Genomic DNA, 26154 nt, shown 5'->3' with positions numbered 1-26154 from the left:
CACACGGGAAAATCAGCCTCTATGCAAAGACAGTGCAGGTTATGAATGACAACGTAGGTAAGAAAGTGAGAGTGGGAACTCCACAGAACACTTTACTACTCTGGAGTAGTAAAGCTATTAGTACTTAACAGCTTATAAGGACAATGGAGGTTGCCTGCATCCAGGAACCCTCAGGGCATTCACTCAACAAACACTTACTAAAAACCCACTGTGTATCTAGTATTATGCTAAGTGTTGGAACAGTAGGTGAGAAAAATTCCATGGGCTGACAATACGATTAGGGTACCTGAGGCACAAAATGTTCCTATTTATATGAGAAACATTATTGGTGTTCCCCCATCAAACTAGAATATACAGTGTTTGAAATACTCAGTTCCTTTATACTAGTTATCTCATTTTCTCAAATTTCAAAATTAATCCACACTCTTCAAAGTGAATCTATTATACCCATTAAGCAACCCTCCCTCTATGTATCCGGCTGCCAGAAGCAGCTCCAGCCTGAGAATGCACTTTACGTTGTTCTCTGTCAGTGCCCTAGGGCCTCCAGGCTGCCAATACTCACAAAGATCTGGCCACCTGCTTGAGGTTATCAGCAGACTGAGGGCTGAGAACAGCACACGTCTGAAAGAGTTCTAGGGATTCTTGGATATTTCCTTCCAGGCGAAATATCAATGCTGCCAAGAAAGAGAAAACACAGAAAATAAAGTCATGTTCTAGGAAGAATGGAGCCTGACATCTGAAAAATTGGAGAAGAGGGAGGTAGGAAATCATATCAAAGAAATTCTTTGGATAATTGTGTCTCTAATACAATCAGATATGACTTCAGATGGATTGAAACAAGCAGCAAAGTTGTTGATGAGCTAAAACCTTTTTTTTAAGGTATCTGGAATCTACCTATTCCTCCACTCCCAGCTTCCACCACGCAGATAATCGGGTACCTTGTAAATTATCCCACAAACTCTTCACTATAAGAACATTCTTATAGCTCCTCATCAGATGCTCTATTTAACATGATAATTCCGACATCCACCTGATAGTTTTCAGAGAGTACACTCAAATGGGGCAAGTGCAACCAATTAACTCAAGTCCAACAAGGAGATGCTGGCAAAGAATGCAGTAATATTTCAGACTTGGTTTTCAGTATAGCAACCAATCAGAATCAATCATTTTTCAGAAGAATTTACATGCTTAACTACTATTAGGCACTATAAGTCTGGAACTTGTGATATTGGGAATAAAAGAGCATTATTTGGGCTTTCCTGGTGGTGCAGTAGTTAAGAATCTACCTGCCAATGCAGGGGACACGGGTTCGAGCCTTGGCCTGGGAAGATCCCACATACCGCCGTGGAGCAACTATGCCCATGCGCCACAACTACTGAGCCTGCGCTCAAGAGCCTGCAAGCCACAACTACTGAGCCCACGCGCCACAACTACTGAAGCCCGCGCACCACAACGAAGAGTAGCCCCTGCTCGCCACAACTAGAGAAAGCCCACACACAGCAACAACGACCCAATATAGCCAAAAATAAAAACAAATAAATAATTTATTTTAAAAAAAGCATTATTTGCCATGATATCCTAGATATGTCAATATCTTACCAATTATGTCAGAAAATTATATATTAATTTGAAGACTACAAATGCAATGAGTGGTAAACAAAACCATTCATTTACATCAAAGAGTCAAAAAGATAGTTCCTGGGAAAACTAAGGATGCTACTTTGGGCACTACAGAGTAAAATTCCAGTCAGTGGTTCCTATACTTGATTTCTGATGAATTTCATTTATTCTCTGTTTTATCCTGTATACCTCTATGTTTCTTCCCTTCATCCTGACTCACCTTACAAAAAATCCTCAAGCTTTTCCTCATCTCTTTTAGCTTGACTACAAGGAACCCTTCCAAAAGCCTCTTCTGGACGTGAAACTGCTGCATGAGGTAGGGACCCTAACAACTGTTCTGAAAAACACTAGCCGGAAACTAGAATAGGGGTGAAGGATAGTAGCAAGTTTTTTAAAGAGAACTAGTCATTTCTGAGGTCAAATCCAGCACAATAATCATGTTCTGATTTCAAAAAACAGTAATACTAAATAAGAGATTTGTGGAACATTTACTTGAATTTAAGTATTTCGTAAGTTGTTTGCTCTTTTTCCAGAACGTAGGCAGAGTGTGCACTTCTCTGGCAAGAAGAGAAGAAATATATGTCTTACCTTGGACATAGATAGCATATTCACAAAGCCCCTGAGTCTCCTGAAGCTGTTCTTTGATAACATCCTGAAAAAGAAAGAAACAACACTTCTGAGTAGTGGTTAAGTGTCTTCAAGTGTTTTTAAGAAAAGGTAAACATGGACAAGGAGTGCATGTAAGAAATCTACGATACTAATGATGACTAATAAAGCAGTTCATTCGGATTTTTTTTTAAATTTCAACTCTTGTTATGATCGCTTATTCTAGAACAGGGGTCAGCAAAGTACAGCCCACAGGCCAAATCCGACCCACATAGCCTATTTTTGTACAGGTCTCAAGCTAAGAGTGGTTTTTTTATTTTTAAAGGGTTATTAAAAAATAAGAGAAGATGAAGTATATGAGACAGAGACTATCTGTGGCCTGCAAAGCCTAAAATATTTACCATCTGGCCCCTTACAGAAAAAGTTCACCAACTCCTATCTACACTCTAACTAGGCAGGCTAAGAAAACTATGAAAAGATTTCCATGCACCATTATAGTTGCTAGGAGCTCTCTGATGAGCAAAGTACAGGCTCTACCTTTGTCCTATGATGGGCTAAGACCAGGGAGCTATACAGCTCAGAGGGCAATCACCTGATTCTAACCTGGAGAATCAGGGAAGGCTTTTCCAGGCTAGACCGTTTCAAATCCTATGTTAGCAAGGGATAGAGGAAAAGCTGTGGTGGCCCAGAGAGTCAGAGAGAGAAGGGCTTCAAATGCCATGCTAAAAAAGGTCGAGAGCAATGGGAAAATCGTGATAAATTTTAAGTGGGAAGTAACCAGATTCTATTTGCTCCATTTTTGGAATATTGTGGAAATAGATGGAAAGGAGGCAAGATTAGAGGCAATGTTGGCATAAGAACTCTTGTGGTTAATTTAAATAAAAATGACAGGGATTAACTAAGGCGTGGGGTGGGGGGGGGGGGAAGTGGACAATGTCTTGAGATAGTAAGAGAAGGATCTCCAGAACTTGATGATTATCTATATTATATTAGGGAAAGTGGGTCAGAGGATTCTGACACAGACAGCTGGGTGAATGATGGTACCTATCCCCGAGGCAGGGAACAGGAGAAGGAATAAGTCTGGAAAGAAGAAGATAAATTCAGCTACAGAAAAGATGAATTTGAAATGCCTGGGAAGCATTCAGTATGTATCTCTAAGATCAGGAAGAAGTGTGTGGAATGAGCAGAGAAAGGAGTCAAGGACAGAACCTAGAAATAGCCCCAACTCTTAAGAAAAAAGCAAAAGAAGAGAAGGCAAAAGAAAGGAAACAGAGAAAGTGGTCAATAAAGGAAAAGGGAAATAAGAAAAGGATAAAATCACAGATGAAAAACAAATCTTTCAAGATCCATACTGGAACATTGCTAGTTCTTTTACATTGTCATAGGTACAAATGTCACAGGTATAAAAACTACAACCTTAAAAGCATTACAAAGCTCCGAATGCCAAAAAACGAGAATACCAGGGATATATTTTGCATGATGATACTATTCTCTGCCAGCAAGTATGTAACGTATATAGTAAGTTACCAAAGATACAGTTTAGAGAAAATACAAATGGTTTTAAAATATATAAAGGACCAAGCTCACCATAATAAGAGAATTATAAAACTCAATGAAATACCATTTTTCACCTATCCAGAGATCAAACAGTTAAATACTATGCCATATCGAACATCTGCTCTCCACCATGAGACCAACAGGTCCCAGAGAGCGGCTGCTCCTTCAGCCTGGTCTTGAAATGAGAAGACACATGGAGCACACTTGAACCTGACCCACAGGCTGTGGTCACACCCAGCCAACCTACAGCCAATCTGAAGGCCCATGAGTAATAAGTATCTGTTGTTAGAGGCCACTGACATTTTGAGGTTGTTTCTTAAGCAGCATTATCATAGCAAAAGCTAACCAATACACAAAATGCAGAGAAATAAGATTTCATACATTTTTAGTGAGAGCTAAACTGTCACCCAAACTCTGAGTGACAGACACAGTTAGTTGCCTAACCAAAGCCTGCCTCTCATGTTCTCTATCGTTGGCCTCTCACCTTGCATGCTTCATAATCCTTCCGGATATAGTGGAGATGTATCAACCAGTTCTGCTTCTCCAAAATGGGAAACTCTGGAGCAGGGTAGCATATTTTGACAAAACAAACAACACAGTCATTGTTAGGTTTTCTCCTTGAGCACTGTCCTCAACTAACCACAAGCATACTGTAATATCATGTTAAATTCTTCATGCTGCTGACCATAAGAATGCAGTGCATCAAAAATGTGTGGATTGTTAAATTAAGAGATACTTGTCCTACTATTACACATTGAATATATACTTCTGTTCAGTTTTGGTTGTTTATAATGTCAGTTTCTCAACTGATAACTTGCCTGAAGAGAAAAACAGAATCATTCTTTCCCTCTTTTCCTCTCTCTCTCTCTCCCTGGTTTTAGAACGTGAATAAGATGACTTTCCAAAGGATATTTCAGGAGTGTTACTAACAAAATATACATACCATAGTTAATATCACATCTGATAGATCAGAGGACCAAAAATAGCTAAACACAGTCTTAGCAATAGCTCAAATGTGAAACATTATACTGTTGCCCAGGAATGAGAAATCAACAAGAAGAAAAATATTTGAGCCACTGATTCATGATACAGAAACCCTGAGTTACTATCCCTTTGAATTCAATTAAAATACAGGTAAAAATTCATTAAGAAGTTATTTTTCTATGGTAAAAAGGAGGACAAGTATTCACACCAACCTCAGAACAGTGGTGACCTCAAGGAAGGAAGAGGGAAGAGTAGAATTAGGAAGCAATAAAAAGGAGATTTCAACTGTTAAATGCTTTATTTATCAAAAAAATTAAAAGCTCTAAAGTATACATGGCTAAGTGTATTTATTTATTAAATCTGGCCTGTAAGTACACATGTGTTTGTATTTTTTTATGCATTTTAATACATGCTTGAGGTAATCCCTGTTTTGTTCTGTTTTAATGATCATTTTCTTTTTGTTGTTTTTGTTGGCCACACCACGCAGCACGTTGGATCTTAGTTCCTGACCAGGGATGGAACCCCGCACCCCCTGCAGTGGCAGCACGGAGTCTTAACCATTGGACCACCAGGGTACTCCCTGATTTTTAAAAATGTAAAAGAAAGGGTATAGCAGGGGAAGAAAGGGAAATGATTTGTAATCATTTGTAATCACTCTGTTCCAGAACCTTAGGCGATATATCAATGGAAAACCCAAGACTTATATGTCCATAGTATGACGGGAAGGAAAAAAAGCTTACTATGACCCAGAATTAACATTGCAGGAACACAAAAATTAAGAATGCTGCTTACTCTTTCCCAAGAACAGGGAACAGCAACAGAATCTGTGAAGTGAAATTATGACAGAAAGTATGGATATGATTTTATATACCGAAAGAAAGAAAAAAAAGATAAAATGTTAAGCAACTAACTCTTCATCTTCTGATTACCCACATTCTCTGACTGAGACCACCCTTCTTCTAGTCAGCAAGGGCCTATGTGAGATTCTTCAATGACTTTTGTCTCCTTCCTTCTCTTCCCCCAAGCCCCAACAATCATCAGATATTAGCCATTCATGTTCTGCCTAACTAACCACTTTCAGAATTAAATTTCCTACTAAAGACCACACAAATCACCAAGCTTAAAGATGGATGTGAGGGACTTCCCCTGGTGGTCCAATGGGCAAGACTCCACGCTCCCAATGCAGGAGGGCCCAGGTTCGATCCCTGGTCAGGGAACTAGATCCTGCATGCATGCCTCAACTAAGAGTCCACATGCTGCAACTAAGAAGTCCACATGCCGCAACTAAAGATCCCACATACCACAACTAAAAGATCCCGCATGCTGCAAAGAAGATTCCACGTGTCGCAACTAAAACCATGGAAGACAATTTTTCCAGGGACCAGGGGGATGCGGTGCGGGGGTGGTTTCGGGATGATTCAAGCACATTACGTTTATTGTGCACTTTATTTCTATTATTACTACATTGTAATACATAATGAAATAATCATACAACTCGGCATAATGCAGAAATCAGTGGGAGTCCTGAGCTTGTTTTCACTTGCCACTCACTGATAGGGTTTTGATATGAGTCTGCAAGCAATTGATTTATTATGGTCTCTGTGCAGTCAAACCCTCTGCTAATGATAACCTGTACGTGCAGCCGCTCCCCAGCACTGGCATCACCGCCTCAGCTCCACCTCAGATCATCAGGCATTAGATTCTCCTAAGGAGCGCGCAACCTAGATCCCTTGCATGTGCAGCTCACAGTGCGGTTCCCGCTTCTATGAGAATCTAATGCTGCCGCTGATCTGACAGGAGGCGGAGCTCAGGTGGTAATGCAAGTGATGGCGAGAGGCTGTAAATACAGGTGAAGCTTCGCTCGCTCGCCCACGGCTCACCTCCTGCTGCGAGGCCCAGTTCCTAATGGGCCACGGTCTGCTACCAGTCCATGGCCCAAGGGTTGGGGAACCCTGCTGTAAAGGGAAGGAGACAACTGAATCCTTTGAGTTTACAATATCATTAAGTATCATTGCTTCCACAACCTAAAAGAAAATTTATAAAATGCAAATTTGAGTCTTGCCTATTATTACAATCTTACAATAAAAGATGAGGCATTTTTTGTGTTCCATGGGTGAAGAATGGAGGAAAAAAATGTTCAATTTGTAAGGTACCTCAAGGGCCCAGAGACTCATGAAATGGAGTACTAGGGATGAGAAGAAGGGAAAGCACCACCAAATTCAAGTGCCTAACAGTCATTTCACACTCCTGACGATACAGTTTGTCTAAAAGCTAAAAGAACTTTAGGCTCATCAAAGACTTTATAAATCATTTCAGTGCCCCATAACTGTCCTATTAACTGTGTAGTCTTGGGAAATTTACAGTTTCCTCATCTATAAAATAGAGACTCATTCATTCATTCAATAAATATTCACTGAGTACCAACCACATGCCAGGCACTGGGGATACAAGAGCAAACAAAACTGGTTATAAGCTTTCAGGGAGCTTATAATCGGGGCAGGGGTGGGGGGTGCGGGTTTGGAGAGTGCTGGCAGAAGGGATAGATGATAATAAAATCTCCATTATTAGTTATATGCTTCTCACATTTAAATAGGAGAGTCAGGAGATGAAATACCCCACAGAGATGTGAAGATTGAATGACAACACATATAAAGAGGTTCAAGTACTGTCTGGTACATGCTAACCCCTAAAGAAGTGTTAACTGTTGTTGCTGTTATTTTTATCATCATTATTATTAGTCATTTTCAAAAATGAGGAAATTCTGGATACCACAGAAATCCCTATGAATTCTGAATTTACAGTTAGAATTTTACCTGTAAATGTGTAAGGTGAATTTCTTGTATTCCAAATCATTGCTCACTCCAATTCCCCCTACAAACAGGGATACTGGTTCTTATATGCTTTCACAAGTATTATGAGAATTACCTATTTGAAAGGTCCTCTGAAAAAGATAGGCATGTAAGTGCAAAGTAGAGCCCCTCTTGTTTACAGCAGAGCAAGGTGGTCATCTCCCATGTTACACTTTAGTAGGAGTCTGTATTACCATGGAAGTCAGGTGGCCAGCTGATGAGATAAAGACAAGGTAAAGCCTTTCAGTCATCACCAAGGCAGTGGGGGCAGAAGGCTGGCAACCTGGCAACAATATTCCCTTGCCCTTCTCTTCTCCTGCCCCCATTCCACTCTTTTGTGACATCTCTTTCTTTCCTCCTCTAAGGATGCACAAGACATATCTTAATTCCATAACTGAACAAACATGACATCACAAGAATTCTTCTTCCCTGTAATTTGCCCTAGGTGCGAAATTCTCATAGAAATAACCAAAACTCAAAACTTTACATAAAACTGATTAATGGTAGTGAACAGCATCCTGGATATATGAATGCTGAGCAGAAAATTATTGTGCTTTGAACTTTTAGTTGAAAAATTTTCTAAAATGACTAAGGCTTTTGTAAGTACATTGTAAATGAACTCTTCTTTGGTAAAGGATCTCTTCCAGGACCAGAAGACAGGCAGCACATCAAATTTTTATATGTAGAAGTCCAATCTTGATTCAGTACCAGACTTCTATGGGACTTAGAGCAAGTTACTTAAGTCTCTGGGCCTCCATTTTCATGCCTATAATTTTCACTGGAAAATTATGAAAAATCTGAAAGTGATCATTCAATCAAATGTTAATTTCCTCATGTTATAATAGGAATTATAACACTTTTCTACCTCAATATATTATTTGAGACATCAAAAGATATAACAAATCTTGAAAAGAATGTAAATGGAAGACATTTTTATTAGTATCAATTTGAGCTCTGTATCAGACAGGGCCTAACAAGGAAACCCAGAAACCACTTGAGGATTTAGAAAAGAAGGACTTCAATGCAGTGAACAGGTGAGGGAAGAAATGAGAGGCCCAACAGGGAACAGTGATGCAAATCAGAGGTTAGCATGGGAACAAGTCACTACCACCTCTAGGCTGAAGGAAAAAGGAAGGGAATGTATTGCTACCAGTATCCAAGGCTGAAGTTACCGGGAGGAAGCTGAAAGCAGAATGGCCTGACTGGCAGAAGCAACGAAAGAGACGCTTCCAGAAACCACCCCACTCCTCCAACTTTCCAAAGCAGACAGAAAGAGGGGAAAGCCCTGGCTTCTCCTACTTGCTACCCTCCAATCTCTTGTCAGTTCCTCTCACTTGCTAACCCAGCCAGAAACTGCTGACACCAGAGCCTGGGAAGGAATGAAGCCCACAAGGGTCAGCTGCTCACAATACTCAGCGGAGAAGGGAAGGGTGAGGAATGGATCTGAGGGCAAACAGGCCCAGGAGCAGCAGAAATATCAACTCTGCTCAGGAACATAGATGATGATGGAGGAGGAGGAGGAAACTGGACTGAATCAGGAGTCACCCAAGGAGCCACGTTAGAAGATAACTTTTTAAAAAAATATTAAACTGCTACCTATCCAACTTGTTTGCTTCTCATGAGCTTAAAATGGGATGAGGAAGAAAGGAAAAGGTCATATAAAAAGATCAATTATGGTTTTACTACATACCCTAGATTATTTTATTTTACTTTCTCAAATCAAAACTTAATTATATTTTATCCTTCTTAGGGGTGCCTGGGTGTGTGTATCCCCCATGTGTATTTATATATGATATTTTTATATATTTATATGATTTACTTATATCTATAATTATATAATATTGATATGTAATTTATATATATATGTATTTGATATATATCTATATCAAAGTGTTTTCTCCCCTATTATAACATTGAATGTTCCCATGAGGCTAGTGAGTCATGCAATTCAGGGACTATTCCAACATTACAGATGAGGAAATTAAGACTCCAGAGGTTAAGTGATTTGCCCATACTCACCAACTAATTAATGGAAGAGGCAGGACTATAGCCCAGGTCCCCAAAGTTACTCGTTAAACTATACCAAGTTTCTGCCCCAACTGTAAATGACTTTCTAATTTTAAAATATAAGTGTCTGGGCTATCAACTAGACATAACTTAGCAATACTAAATTAATAATGGTTTTAAAGTTTTTCTATTACTAAAAAAAAGCAGGGCTTCCCTGGTGGCTCAGCGGTTAAGAATCCGCCTGCCAATGCAGGGGACACAGGTTCGAGCCCTGGTCCGGGAAGATCCCACATGCCACGGAGCAACTAAGCCCGTGCGTCGCAACTACTGAGCCTGTGCTCTAGAGCCCGCAAGCCACAACTACTGAGCCCGCGTGCCACAACTACTGAAGCCCGCGTGCCTAGAGCCCGTGCTCTACAACAAGAGAAGCCACAGCAATGAGAAGCCCGTGCATCGCAATGAAGAGTAGCCCAAGCTTGCCGCAACGAAGACCCAACACAGCCAAAAATAAATAAATAAATTTATTTATTTTTTTAATTTAATTTCTGCAATACCAATGCAGAAGAGGAAGGGGGGACATACAACTCAGTCTGCGGGTAAGGGTCAAGACTTCCTAGACAAGACACAAAAGGCATTAACCATAAAGGAAAAAAATTAATAAATCAGCCTTCTATCAAAATTAAAACTTCTGATCATCAAAAGATACATTAAGGAAGTGAAAAGATAAGACACAGGCTGAGGGGTGGAGACAAAATTCACAATACATATAATAGGCAAAGGGCTTGGACCCCAAATATATTAAAGAATTCTTACAAATCAACAATAAGAAAACAAACAATCCAATTTAAAAATAAGCAAAAGACTTAAACGTTTCCTTCACAAAAGAAATGAGTGACCAATAAGTACATGAAAAGGTGTTCAACAACACTAGTCATCAGGATAATGCAAATTAAAGTCACAATAAGATACTACAACATACCCACCATCATGTCTAATATGAAAAAGATGGACAGCATCAAATGCTGGTTTGAATTTACAGCAAGCAGAACTCTCATAATTGCTGGTGGGAGAGTAAAATAGCACAACCACTTTGGAAAACAGTTTTGCAATCTCTTATAAAGTTAAAACATACACTTTACATATGACCCAGCAATTCCACTCCCTAGGTACTTACCTTACAAAAATGGAAACACATGCCCCACACCCACAAAAAGATGTATAAATGTTCATAGAAGCTTTTACATAACTTTCGAAAACTGGAAACAACACAAATGTTCATCAACAGGAAAACGGATAAACAAATTGTGGTATAGTCTTACAACAGAATACTAGACAGCACTTTCAAAAACTAAAAGAACTACTGATATATATATATATATATGTATATATATATATATCAATGTGGATGAATCTCATAAACATTATGCTGAGTAAAAGATGCCAAAAGCTAAATAGTACATACTGTATGACTTCACAGCAGGAAGTTCAAGCACAGACAAAATTAACTTTCAGGGACAGAAATCAGAACAATGGTTCCCTCTAGGACAGAAATGAAGGAAGGATTGACTGTGAGGAAACTTTCTGGGTGATAAAAATGGTTAACTCGACCTGAGTGATGATTACATAAGTACATATAGTTATCAAAATTCAAAAGTTGGGCACTTAAGATTTGTAGATTTTACTAGCATTGGGAAAAAAATAAAAGTTAAATTTAATTTTTTATTTAAATTAAAAGTTAACACTGTTCCTCAAAAAAAAAAAAAAAATCAAACAGAATTACCACATGAACCAGCAATTCCACTTCTGAGTGTACACCCAAAAGAGCTAAAAGCAGAGAGCCTCTTTCTACAGTTGCTGCTAAGATGCTTCCAAGGAAGCTAAGGTCACATTGCAGTGAGGCCCTGAATAGCACCGAGCCTGGCAGCCGCCAGCTGGGCACTTTCACCTTCATCTACTTGGCCTCATTCTGCACTACAATAGGTGACAGTCACAGAGGATAGATCAATGTTCTCATTAAAGCAGCCAATGTAAATGCTGAACCCTTCTGGCAAGGCTTGTTTGCAAAGGCTCTGGCCATCACCAACCTGGGAAGCCTCATCTGCAATGTAGGGGCTGGTGGACCTGCCCCAGCAGGAGGTCCCACTGCCTCCACCACTGTTCTCCAGCTAAGAAGAAAGTGGAAGGCAAAGAAAGAAGAGCATGAGGAGTCCAATGACAACATGAGCTTTTTGACTAAATCTCTTTTGTAACATATTCAATAAAAAGCTGAAGTCCGATAAAAAAAAAAAAAAAGAAAGCAGGTACTCAAACAGGTATTTATACACCAACGTCCATAGCAGTGATGTTGACAATAGCCAAAAGGCTGAAACAACCCATATGTCCATCAACAGATGAATGGGTACACAAAATATGTACTGCATATACATACAATGGAATATTATTCAGCCTTAAAAAGGAATGAAATTCTGTCTAACATTCTATAACACAGATAAACCTTGAAAATATTATGCTAAGTGAAATAAGGATAAATATTGTATGATTCTGCATATATGAAATATCCAGAATAGGCAAATTCATAGAGACAGAAAGCAGAATAGAGGTTACCAGGGGCTAGAGGGGAGGGGAAATGGGGAGTTATTATTTAATGGGTACAGAATTTGTTTGGGGTGCTGAAAAAGTTTTGTAAATAGATAGTGGTGATGGCTGCACAACATGGTGAATGTAATTAATGCCACTGAATTGTACTTTTAAATGGTTAAAGAAGTAAATTTTATGTAAATTTTGCCACAATTTAAAAAAGAATCTTCTATTAAAAAATACTCTGGGGACTTTCCTGGTGGTGCAGTGGTTAAGAATCTGCCTGCCAATGCAGGGGACACAGGTTCGAGCCCGGGTCCAGGAAGATCCCACATGCCGCAGAGAAACTAAGCCTGTGCGCCACAACTACTGAGCCTGAGCCTGTGCTCTAGAGCTCGCGAGCCACAACTACTGAGGCCGCGTGCCACAACTACTGAAGCCCGCACGCCTAGGGCCCGTGCTCCGCAACAAGAGAAGCCACTGCAATGAGAAGCCTGCGCACTGCAACAAAGAGTAGCCCCTGCTCTCTGCCACTAGAGAAAGCCCACGCACAGCAATGAAGACCCAACAAAAATTAATTAATTAATTAATTTTAAAAAAAATACTCTGAAAACAAACCACAAGCTGAGATCAAGTTTATCACATAGTAAATACTGTCTCAGGTTGTAGATAAAACTCATTCTGGGCTATACAGCCACCCCAAAATGGATAAGGTCTTCAATGAAGACTCCTTTAAAGACGGAAATATGCTCATGAAGTAAATCAATTAACTCACCTCAATTATGGATAAGGGCCTCAACTGAAAGCCAGAAGAAAGTTATCTGAGGTCGTATCATGAGGAAAAATGAAGAGGACTTAAGTAGCCCCATGTAGGATATTATTTTCTCAGAAGCATCAAGTAGTTCTGATAAACAATTCCAAATAAGTTGCTTGTTCTTGAAAAAGTCCTAATATATTTGGACAAAAATCCCAAATAGAAAGTTGCTTATCCCTTCCACAGCTGGTACTCACTACCCTCAAGACTGGAGTCAAGCTAGGATATGGGCCGCTCAAGCTGAGGAGGGAAGGGGGCAGGATGGGGGACAACATCCAAATCTAGACTCAGAACTTCTCAGTCAAAATGCCACGACTGCTGCTTGTTCAAATAAAGTCTCTCTGCCTGCTAATCCAACTTGTGTGAATTGCTCACATTAAACTTACCAACTTCCTACCTTCTACTTTAAAGTATCATACTACTTAACCACAGCAGTGGTTCTCAATCAGGAACAATTCTGTACCCCCAGGGAACATCTGGCATTTTTTATCTCATTAGCCTGAATTGGGCATGGGCCAATTCTTGATTGGTGTATACTAATTACAACTCTCCTGGACTGGGAGTCAAATGAACCACAGGGTCTGACCCTGGAGGAATTATGGAAAGAACACTGGAGAGATGATTACAATACCCACAAGCCCCGCCACCAGACTAGCCAAATCACTCTGGTGATGAAATGAAATGACAGATACCACAGCGAGATGATTCTCATGTCCAGAAATGGTGTTTAAATTATTAGCGATGATGTTAGACATTGGCAGAATTCATCCAAATTTCACAAATAATCTAAATGGTACATGCACTGCTCTTTACAGTGTTTTCCTAAAAAAACTCTTTGAAAGTATATTCCTGAAAGTTAATAATTTCCAACAACTTGTATAATTTCAAAGTGTAACTGAAATGTCCCAAATAAACAGTTTATTGACAAAATCAACTTTAAAACTCTTAGCATACAACAGGAAAACACATGCTGCAAAAGGGCATATAGCCTGGTGCTCAGGTATGCAAACAAGAGCAAGCAACACACAGGACCCTGGGCAAGTCATGCCCCTTCCATGGTTTCCTCATCTAGCAAATAATAAATAAATGAATAAATAATGAAACAGATGGTCTCTCCTGCTAAACAAAAAGCTCAGGTATTTTCCAATGCCTGGCAAGTAGCTAGGACAGCCAGTCCTTTAGACATGGAAGAACATCCAGTATAGTCACTGACAACTCGATGCGAACCCTCCTAGGACTTCATAGGTTAACAACTGAAGAACTCCTCTTCCTCTATATAAAATATATATCCCTATTGGATTTTATTTTATTTAAAAAAATTTTTTTTGGCTGAGCCGCATGGCATCTTAGTTCCCCGATCAGGAATCAAACCCGGGCCCCCAGCGGTGAAAGCACCGAGTCCTAACCACTGGACTGCCAGGGAATTATCTCTCTATCATATTTTTAAAGGCAGTTCTTTACAATATAGGTCCTCACCTAGTTAGGCTTCCCAGACTCAATTTTTATAAAACCTCACACCTATTTAACATATGTATATATGAGATTATTTGAGGCCTGATATGTACTATAGGAACTTTAGAGTGGTTTTTCCACAAGTAGAAAATTAGTACACATTTATATAATAATAAAACCCCATTTAAACATATTTACAGGTAAGGACTTCCCTGGTGGCACAGTGGATAAGATTTCACGCTCCCAATGCAGGGGCCCTGGTTCCATCCCCGGTCATGGAACTAGATCCCACATGCATGCCGCAACTAAGAGTTCACATGCCACAACTAAGGAGCCCGCCTGCCGCAACTAAGACCCAGCATAAGCAAATAAATAAATAAATAAACATACTTATAGGTAAAATCAATCCCGTAATATCTAACAACTTCACAAAATAAAAGCTAGATTTGGCAGAACATTCAGACTACTGCTTTTCCCAACAATCATATTTTTAAAAGCTCTAGTGGATGCAGGATAGAAGAATCAATAAGACAGAGAAATTGTGCAAATATACACACAAAATGAAATTATATACAGACCTTTTTTCAGCCGGGGTTTTAGAGATTCAGCAGATGCAGGAAACTGAGTTCTCTGAAATGAAGGAAGTCTGTTAAAACACCACCATAAATCTTGCTAGCTTAAAGAATCATTCAAATAACAGTCATCAATAGCTCTCCAATCATGCAAGTAATCCATTACCTGCATACACGTACAAAGAATTATTTTGAATATGGTTTAAAAAACAAATGTCAGGTCACACTTTTGCTGTCCAAACTATTAATAATGTATAATGCATATTTATAATTACTTACAATATATATTTATTATAATTATAATGCATGATACAATGTATACAAATTAATGTCAACATATTAGTATTATACTTAATGCTATACTTCTTGGCAGCCAACCAAAAAAGTGATAATTTTGATAAGAGAAAGCTTATGAGGTCATCTACACAGAGATGGTCTAGCACTCAGTTCTAGGAGGGAGTATTTTAAAAGGGGCATTATTTAATATTATAGATACTATACTGTACTATAACTTCACAGAAAATCGTCAAATGAATTTTTCTTCTATTTACCTCCCATGTTATATAAGGTATGATATAAGCAAAAATAATGGCTGAACATTTCCAGAAGTAATGAGACACACTAATCTTTAGATTCTGGATGCTCAACCAATTCTAACCAAGTTAAATGAAAATAAATCCACACTTTAGATCCATCATACGGACCTGCACAGGGACAATAATAAGTTCTTAAAAATAACCAAAGAAAAATAGTATCACCAGATTACCTGCAACGAAAGGACAGTTAGATTGACAGCTGACTTCTCAATAATTAAAAATGGAAGATAATATCATATGACATTATAAGAATAACTATCCCCAAGAGTATAAAGTACTAAGTAAAATGAATATTAACCTAGACATGAGATCAGCAAACTATGGCTCACAGATCAGATACAGCCTATGTTTATGTGGTCCACAAGCTAAGAATAATTTTTATATTTTTCATGGTTAAAAAAAAATTTAACAATACTTTATAACACATGAAAATTATATAAAATTCAAACTTCAGTGTCTACAACCAAAATTTTATCAGAACAGTCACACTCAAGTGTTTACATATTGCCTACAGTTGCTTCCTACAACTGCATAGTTGATTTACTTGTGACAGAGAATATATGGCCCATGAAGCTCTAACTATTTACTATCGGCCCCTTAAAAAACAGTTTGCCAACCCCCAATCTGAACTCTTACATGAATCAAAACTAACATTCACGAAAAATGGCAAATTTTATAAGGCTTTCAGACAAATAAAATTTGAGAGTTTTTAGAATCCCTAAATAAACTTTTTAATGGACGTATTTACATTAGGAGAAAGGAAAACAACCCCAGAAGGAAGGAGTGGAACAAGCAAAGGAATTGGTAAAATACGGACATATATTATAAGCATCTACTTACTGAATAAAACAAAGTACAATTTGTAGTGCTGAACTGAGAAACACAAAAACTAAAAAACTGAACAACAATGGCATGAATTGGCAGAAAGCAAAGGGTAACAAAACATTCGATGATCCCTGTATTAATCAGGTTTACATTTGAACTTTAAGTTAAATATACATTATTTTTAAAAATCTGGACACTCACTTAAGGAAGATTAAAGTAAGAAAAGGAGAAAAAAATGAAATTCTCTAAAAGACAGATTATCAGAATGGATTTTTTTAAAAATCTAGATATATGCTATCTGTATGCGGATATCAGAATGTGGAGAAAGCTCTGACCCTCTGAAGATGCTGGGCTGGCAGGTTCATGCTGCTGATTAGCAGGTGTGTTGACAAGCTTTCTAGAACGTATCTGGGGTGAGAAAGAGGGCTGTGGGGAAAAAAAGACTTCTAATGTTAAGAATAGCTAAGGAACGTCCCTGGTGGCGCAGTGGCTAAGAATCCACCTGCCAAAGCAGGGGACATGGGTTCGATCCCTGGTCCGGGAAGATCCCACATGCCACGGAGGAACTAAGCCCATGCACCACAACTACTGAGCCTGCGCTCTAGAACTCTCGAGCCACAACTACTGAAGCCCGTGTGCCTAGAGCCCGTGCTCCGCAACAAGAGAATCCATCGCAATAAGAAGCCCGCACACCGCAACGAAGAGTAGCCCCAGCTCTCCACAGCTAGAAAAAGCCTGTGTGCAGCAACCAACACCCAATGCAGCCAAAAATAAACAAATAAATGAATAAATTTATTAACAAAAAAAATCTGGGTACTCACTTAAGGAAGATTAAAGAAAGAAAAGAAGGAGAAAAAATGAAATTCTCTAGTTAAAAATTACCAGAAAGGATTTTTTTTAAAAATCTAGATATATGCTATCTGTATAAAGAAACATCTAAAACATAAGGGCAAAGGAAAACAAAGTAAAAGGATGAGAACAGATACAGCAGGAAAATAGAAGCAAAAAGAAAAAGTAGCAGTATTAGCATTGAGACAAAATAGACTTCAAGAAAAAAAGCTTCATCAGGAAAATGAAAACAAATTAGACTGAAGATTAAAATGGAAAGAGCAAATTTTAAAAACTTTAAAAAATACACTATACATAGAGAATCCTAAAGATGCCACCAGAAAACTACTACAGCTAATCAATGAATTTGGTAAAGTAGCAGGATACAAAATTAAAGCACAGAAACCTCTTGCATTCCCATACACTAATGATAAAAAATCTGAAAGAGAAATTAAGGAAACACTCCCATTTACCACTGCAACAAAAAGAATAAAATACCTAGGAATAAACCTACCTAAGGAGACAAAAGACCTGTATGCAGAAAACTATAAGACACTGATGAAAGAAATTAAAGATGATACCAACAGGGCTTCCCTGGTGGTGCAGTGGTTGAGAATCTGCCTGCCAATGCAGGGGACACGGGTTCGAGCCCTGGTCTGGGAAGGTCCCACATGCCGCGGAGCAGCTAGGCCCATGAGCCACAATTACTGAGCCTGCGCGTCTGGAGCCTGTGCTCCGCAACAAGAGAGGCCGCGATAGTGAGAGGCCCGCGCACCGCAATGAAGAGTGGCCCCCACTCGCCGCAACTAGAGAAAGCCCTCTCACAGAAACAAAGACCCAACACAGCCATAAATAAATAAATAAATAAATAAAATTAAAAAATATATATATATATAGCTAGGTTTAAAAAAAAAAAAAAAAAGATGATACCAACAGATGGAGAGATATACCATGTTCTTGGATTGGAAGAATCAACATTGTGAAAATGACTAAACTACCCAAAGCAATCTACAGATTCAATGCAATCCCTATCAAACTACCAATGGCATTTTTCACAGAACTAGAACAAAAAATTTCACAATTGTATGGAAACACAAAAGACCCCGAATAGCCAAAGCAATCTTGAGAAAGAAAAACGGAGCTGGAGGAATCAGGCTCCCAGACTTCAGACTATACTACAAAGCTACAGTAATCAAGACAGTATGGTACTTGCACAAGAACAGAAATATAGATCAATGGAACAGGACAGAAAGCCCAGAGATAAACCCATGCACATATGGTCACCTTATTTTTGATAAAGGAGGCAAGAATATACAATGGAGAAAAGACAGTCTCTTCAATAAGTGGTGCTGGGAAAACTGGACAGCTACATGTAAAAGAATGAAATTAGAACACTCCCTAACACCATACACAAAAACAAACTCAAAATGGATTAAAGACCAAAATATAAAGCCAGACACTATAAAACTCTTAGAGGAAAACATAGGCAGAACACTCCATGACATACATCACAGCAAGATCCTTTCTGACCCACCTCCAAGAGAAATGGAAATAAAAACAAAAATAAACAAATGGGACCTAATGAAACTTAAAAGCTTTTGCACAGCAAAGGAAACCTTAAGCAAGACAAAAAGACAACCCTCAGAATGGGAGAAAATATTTGCAATCAAAGCAACTGACAAAGGATTAATTTCCAAAATATACAAGCAGCTCATGCACATCAATATCAAAAAAAAACAAACAACCCAATCCAAAAATGGGCAGAAGACCTAAATAGACATTTCTCCAAAGAAGATATAGAGATTGCCAACAAACACATCAAAGGATGCTCAACATCACTAATCATTAGAGAAATGCAAATCAAAACTACAATGAGGTATCACTTCACACCAGTCAGAGTGGCCATCATCAAAAAATCTACAAACAATAAATGCTGGAGAGGGTGTGGAGAAAAGGGAACACTCTTGCACTGTTGGTGGGAATGTAAACTGATACAGCCACTATGGAGAACAGTATGGAGGTTCCTTAAAAAACTAAAAATAGAACTACCATATGACCCAGCAATCCCACTACTGGGCATATACCCTGAGAAAACCATAATTCAAAAAGAGACATGTACCACAATGTTCACTGCAGCACTATTTACAATCGCCAGGACATGGAAGCAACCTAAGTGTCCATCGACAGATGAATGGGTAAAGAAGATGTGGCACATATATACAATGGAATATTACTCCGCCATAAAAAAAAGCAAAACTGAGTTATTTGTAGTAAGGTGGATGGACCTAGAGTCTGTCATACAGAGTGAAGTAAGTCAGAAAGAGAAAAACAAATACCGTATGCTAACACATATATATGGAATCTAAAAAAGAAAAAAAAATGGCTCTGAAGAACCTAGGGGCAGAACAGGAATAAAGACGCAGACGTAGAGAATGGACTGAGGACACGGGGAGAGGGGAGGGGAAGTTGGGACGAAGTGAGAGAGTGGCATGGACATATATACACTACCAAATGTAAAAAAGCTAGTGGGAAGCAGCCACATAGCACAGGGAGATCAGCTCGGTGCTTTGTGACCACCTAGAGGGGTGGGGCAGGGAGGGTGGGAAGGAGACACAAGAGGGAGGAGATATGGGGATATATGTATATGTATAGCTGATTCACTTTGTTATAAAGCAGAAACTAATATACCATTGTAAAGCAATTATACTTCAATAAAGATGTTAAAAAAAACACATAAGGTAGGGAAGGATTACTTCCAACAAGATATAAAAGCACAAACCAATTAAGAAAAGATCTAAACATTCAACTACATTAAAATTAATAACTTCTGGGGACTTCCCTGGCAGTCCAGTGGTTAGGACTTGGTGCTTTCACTGCCAGTGTCCCTGGGTTCAACCCCTGGTTGGGGAACTAAGACCCCATAAGCTGCGCAGCTCGGCCAAAAAAAAAAAAAAAAATTAAGAACTTCTGTTCCAAAGAAGAAATAAAGACAGACGACTAAGAGAAGATATTTGCAATACAAAACAAAACCAACAAAAGACAAAGAATTAACAGCCCGCAACTATAAATAACTATAAATCAATAAGAAAAACAAATAGTGAGGTAGAAAAATAAGCAAAACATAAGAACCAGGCATTGCACAGAAAAGGAAATGGAGACAACCAGTGATGCTCTACCTAATTACTAATCAGGGAAATGTAAATTACTATCACATTAAGACTTCATTTCGTATCCACCATGTTGACAAAATTTAAAGCTATATCAAGGATGTGAGCAAGAGGAACTGGTAGTAGAAGCATACACTGTTACAATCACCGCAGAACCTCCCATAAGTTACAAGGTTGAAGATGTACATAGCCCAGAAACCAGCAATCCACTTCGAGGAATACCCTGGGGAAATTCTTAGATCAGGAGACATATATGAGTGTTCATAGCCAGGTATGAGATACTCTTACTCCTTAAATTTTGTACCCTAAGCGCTTCAGTTGCCTTACCCTAGTCCTGGCCCTGTTCATAGCAGCATTCTTTTTTTTTAATTAAAAACCAGAAGGAAAAAAAAAGTTGAACTTACAGAAACAGAGAGTAGAAAAGTGCTTGCCAGGGTTAAGGATGAATATGGTCTAAGGATCTAATGTATAACATGGTGACTATAGTTGATAACACTGTACTGTATAACTGAAATTTAAGAGAATAGAATTTAACTGTTCTCACACACACAAAATAGTTATACATATGAGGTGATGAGTGTATTTAATTAACTCAGCGGTGGGAATCCTTTCACTGTGTGTGTGTGTGTGTGTGTGTGTGTGTATAAAATCCTCATGTTGTATACTAACTTTATTTGTCAATTATACCTCACTAAAGCTGGAAAAAAATCAGAAATAACCCAAATCTCTATCTAATAGAATGGACATACTGTAGCATTTCCCTATAATGAGATACTTCACAGCATTAAAAAATGAAAAAACTAAACATTAATTTTTTAAAAATCAATATATTGTTTAAGGGTATTAAGTATGACAAAAGCTATAAAGAAAACCAAAAGAGGGACTTCCCTGGTGGTCCAGTGGGTAAGACTCCGCACTTACAATGCAGGGTGCCCAGGTTCAATCCCTGGTTGGGGAACTAGATCCCGAACGCATGCCACAACTAAGAAGTACGTATGCCACAATGAAGATCCCACATGCCACGACTAAGACCCGGCACAGCCAAAAAAATAATAATAAATAAATAAATTTTTAAAAAAGAAAACCAAAAGAATAATTAACATAAAATTGAGGAAAGAGATCATCTCTGACGGAGAAGGAGGAAAATGAGGTAGGGGAGACATTTAGGTTTCAAAGTTTTTTGTGTGTTTTTTATGTATTTATTTATTTATTTATTTTTGGCTGCTTTGGATCTTCATTGCTGCGCACAGGCTTTCTCTAGTTGCAGCGAGCGGGGGCTACTCTTCGTTGAGGTGCCCGGGCTTCTCACTGCAGTGGCTTCTCTTGTTGCGGAGCACGGGCTCTAGGCGCGCGGGCTTCAGTAGTTGTGGCTTATAGGCTCTAGAGTGCAGGCTCAGTAGTTGTGGCGCACGGGCTTAGTTGCTCTGCAGCATGTGGGATTTTCCTGGACCAGGGCTCAAACCCGTGTCCCCTGCATTGGCAGGCGGATTCTTTTTTTTTTTTTTTTTTTAAACTTTGTTCTCATAGAATTTTTTTTTTAATTAATTAATTTATTTATTTTTGGCTGTGTTGGGTCTTCGTTTCTGTGCGAGGGCTTTCTCCAGTTGTGGCGAGCGGGGGCCACTCTTCATCGCGGTGCGTGGGCCTCGCACTATCGCGGCCTCTTTTGTTGCGGAGCACAGGCTCCAGACGCGCAGGCTCAGTAGTTGTGGCTCATGGGCTTAGCTGCTCCGCGGCATGTGGGAGCCTCCCAGACCAGGGCTCGAACCCGTGTCATCTGCATTGGCAGGCAGACTCTCAACCACTGCACCACCAGGGAAGCCCCCAGCAGGCGGATTCTTAACCACTGTGCCACCAGGGAAGCCCCAAAGTTATTTTTAATGACTCATTTCTTAACATGTTAGGTAGGAACACAAGCTTTTATTATAGAGTTGATGCTTGAACAACAGGGGTTTGAACCTTGAGGGTCCACTTATATACGGATTTTTTTCAATAGTAAATACTACAGTGCTATATTCCAAGGTTGGTTGAATCCACAGATGCAAGGGAACTGGGGATAGGGAGGATCACTGTAAGCTTTACTTAGATTTTCAACCGTGCAGAGGATCAGTGCCCCTAATCCCCATGTTGTTCCTAGGTCAACAGCATTGTTCTTTAAAACTTACAAATAACCTTTTATTCATTCTTTTCGAAGTATGATATATTTCATAACAACCAAAAAATCCTCAAAATAAAAGAGAATACATAATTTGTTCTTTTAGCCATTTTATTACCTTGATTTAACATATACAGAAATCTTAATAATAAAAGAAATAACCCATTTTTAAATGGGCAAAAGATCTGTAGAGACACTTCAAAGAGATATAGATGGATAAGCACATTAAAAAATATTGAATATCATTATTCATTAGGGAGATACAAATTAAAATCACAATAACCACTACTACACATCCACTAGAATGGCTAAAATCAAAAAGACTGACAATACCAAGTGTTTACAAGGGTGTGGAAAAACTGAATCCTTCATACACTGCTCATGGGAATGTAAAACGGTAGAGTATAGCCACTTTAGAAAACAGTTTAGCAGGTTTTTTTTGTTTAAACATAAATTTACCATACAACCCAGCAATTACTCTCCTAGAGAAATGAAAACATATGCATGCAAAGATTTGCATGCCAGTAACAATAGTGACATTATTCAAATAACCAAAAACAGGAAACGTTCCAATGTCCATCAATTTGTGGATAAACAAAATGTGTATGTTCATATAGTGGAATTCTGCTTAGATAAAAAGTTACAAACTACTGCTACATACAACAATATGAATGAACCTTAAAACACATGCTAAGTGATTCCATTATATGAAATTGTAGAAAAGGCAAAACTATGCAGACAGAAAGCAGATCAGCCATGGGGCTGGGGTTAGGATTAGAGATAGGCTGCAAGTGGTTACAAGGGAACTTTCTGGACTGACGGACAGACGTAAGTAGATCATGGTGACAATTGTGCAACTATATAAATTTACTAAAACTGATCAAACTGCATACTTAAAATAGGTAGATTTTATGGTATGTGTATTATACCTCAACAAAGCTGTTTTTTTCTAATATTTATTTATTTATTTGGCTGTGCCAGGTCTTAGTTGTGGCATGCGGGATTTTCGTCGCTGCATGCGGGATCTTCAGTTGCAGCATGTGGAATCTTTTAGCTACGGCATGCGGGATCTAGTTCCCTCACCAGGGATCCAACCTGGGCCCCCTGCATTGCAAGTGCAGAGTCTTAGCCACTGGACCACCAGGGAAGTCCCATAGCTATTTTTATAATGCAAAAGAACCCAATTTTTTTTTTTTTAATCTAACTGGGATTTTTTTTTTACTTTGGAGAAAAGTAAGAATCTTAAAGGGTCAAAAAGCATTTTCATGAATCAGCAATGCTTTCTTCTGCACAAAGTAGAATTAAAATAAATTATAATTTTTTGATGAGTCTCTTTCTCAAAAGATCTTCCAGGACATTCTGAGATACAAAGGATTCTATTAGCCCACTCAATCTCATTCATAACTGGGATATATATAGAATAAGTTCTTTACTTTTTTTGGTTCTTTCTTCATTTTTAAGTAGTTCTGTTATGATTTATTCATCTAACAAATATTCATGTAGCACTTAATATGTGCTAGGCACTATATCTGAGCCAAATCAACTAGTGCAGTAGTAATTTTTGCTTTCTGTTCTGAAAGGTTTAATCTTTTAATTTACAGGAAGATTGTTGGGTATTTATACAAATACACCAAAAAATAGTAATTAGGGAGTTATAAAAATGTTTATAAGTATAAAGCATAGAAACCAGAGTTATTTGCTTGGTTTTTTTTAAGATCTCTAAACTATTTATTATATATTCTTAAATAAAACATAAATATCAGTCCCTAGTTTTCCTAAGGAATAGGTAATAATCCTCAGTAGTTTGGTAGCATATTAGAATTTCTGTGTGTCCCACCTTGGACTAGTTTTACTCTTTTTTGCTGGGGTGTCTCCTAGTGTCAAGGCCTTTGCTGCAGAATTCTTAGATTTTTACTTATGAATTTGTTCAAAATTCTCTGAGTTTTAAGTCTTTTAGTCTTCTCTCATCCACATCTATGTGTATCCATATCTATAGATCTACATGTTTTTCCTTTGTGTCACAAACAGATCAAACAATATACCCTTGTTAAAAACAAGACAACAGGCCCAACATGGAATCATATTTGCTAAGCCTCATGTCACCAAACAGAGACTTAATTACAGTTTCAGCTCTCCCAGAAATGGAATTTTAAACCAGTCAATCAGGAGTCATCTGATCAGCCCTAGTTATATAATATGACTGATAAACCTCTGCCATCCCCTAAAGGAAAGTGACCTTGCAATAACCAACTCACTCTGTCTGTAACTTCCTTGTTCCTGCTCCTTGTTGCCTGTTAAAGTATTCTATTTTGTACAGCTCCTCAGAGCTCCTTTCTATCTGCTAGACTGGATGCTGACTGATTCGTGAATCACTGAATAAAGCCAAGTTGAACTTTCTTTTTTTAACACCCCACTCCACAACTAGCTTTTATTTAAATGTAAACCATGGAAATCTCTCCACATCAATGTATATAGTTCTAACATTCTTTTTAATGGCTGCATAATATTCCTCAGTATGGGCATATCAGAAGTCATCCATTACCCTACTAATGGGCATTCACTTTGTTTCCAGCTTTTTGCCATTATAAACAGTACTGCAATGAGTACCTTGGACTGGGTGCTTATGTTTTGCTTTTATTTCAATGGGATACAGGTCTAGGAGTGGCACTGCTAAGTCCTTTTAATTCTATTACAAGATGCCATTATCACTTCCAAAAAGGATAAAATTCAAATTTCCATGCAGTGGTAACCTGAAAGATGAGTTACTGTAAATATAACACTGCTAGCATTAAACTTGATAATAATGGAAATGATTAGTTAACTTGCAGCTGAAGTGCTAAAGTCATATCAAAAAAAAAAAGCCAGACTTCGCTGGTGGCACAGTTATTAAGAACCCGCCTGTTAGGCTTCCCTGATGGCACAGTAGTTAAGAATCCGTCTGCCAATGCAGGGGACATGGGTTCGAGCCCTGGTCCGGGAAGATCCCACATGCCGCGGAGCAACTAAGCCCTTGCGCCACAACTACTGAGCCTGCACTCTAGAGCTCGCGAGCCACAACTACTGAGCCCACGTGCCACAACTACTGAAGCTTGCACGCCTAGAGCCCGTGCTCCGCAACAAGAGAAACCACCGCAATGACAAGCCCGCGCAACAAAAGGAAGAGTAGCCCCCGTTCGCCGCAACTAGAGAAAGCCTGCCTGCGGCAACAAAGACCCAACACAGCCAAAAATAAATAAATTTATAAAGAAAAAAAGAATCCACCTGCCAATGCAGGGGACACGGGTTCAATCCCTGGTCCAGTAAGATCCCACATGCCGTGGAGCAACTAAGCTCGTGCGCCACAACTACTGAGCCTGCGCTCTAGAGCCCATGAGCCACAACTACTGAAGCCCACAGCCTTAGAGCCCGAGCTCCGCAACAAGAGAAGCCACCGCAATGAGAAGCCCGCGCACCGCAAGGATGAGTAGACCCTGCTCACGGCAACTAGAGAAAGCCTGCATGCAGCAATGAAGACCCAACGCAGCCAAAAATAAATTTAAAAAAAA

At 38.9% G+C, this 26154-nt stretch overlaps 1 protein-coding gene across 3 annotated transcripts in view; it reads right to left on the bottom strand.

The window, feature by feature from the left end:
- The window catches only part of BBS4 (Bardet-Biedl syndrome 4), a 57195-nt gene that overhangs the window by 17417 nt on the left and 13624 nt on the right, over nt 1–26154 (bottom strand). For 2 of the 3 annotated variants that reach the window (XM_082444054.1, XM_082444055.1), the window contains exons 2-5: nt 15045–15096; nt 4268–4341; nt 2209–2272; nt 563–674 (exon numbers count right to left, since the gene is read on the bottom strand). In XM_082444054.1, the coding sequence (XP_082300180.1) occupies nt 563–674; nt 2209–2272; nt 4268–4341; nt 15045–15096 (302 nt within the window). Of the gene's footprint in view, nt 1–562; nt 675–2208; nt 2273–4267; nt 4342–15044; nt 15097–26154 lie in introns of those variants that run through there. The other variant, XM_082444056.1, reaches the window with a different exon arrangement.

This window comes from Balaenoptera physalus (assembly GCF_965194825.1).
Source record: "Balaenoptera physalus genome assembly, chromosome: 2".
NCBI lineage: Eukaryota > Metazoa > Chordata > Mammalia > Artiodactyla > Balaenopteridae > Balaenoptera > Balaenoptera physalus.
The sequence above is the reverse complement of the archived record's forward strand: the minus strand, read 5'-3'. Positions and strand labels throughout refer to the sequence as shown.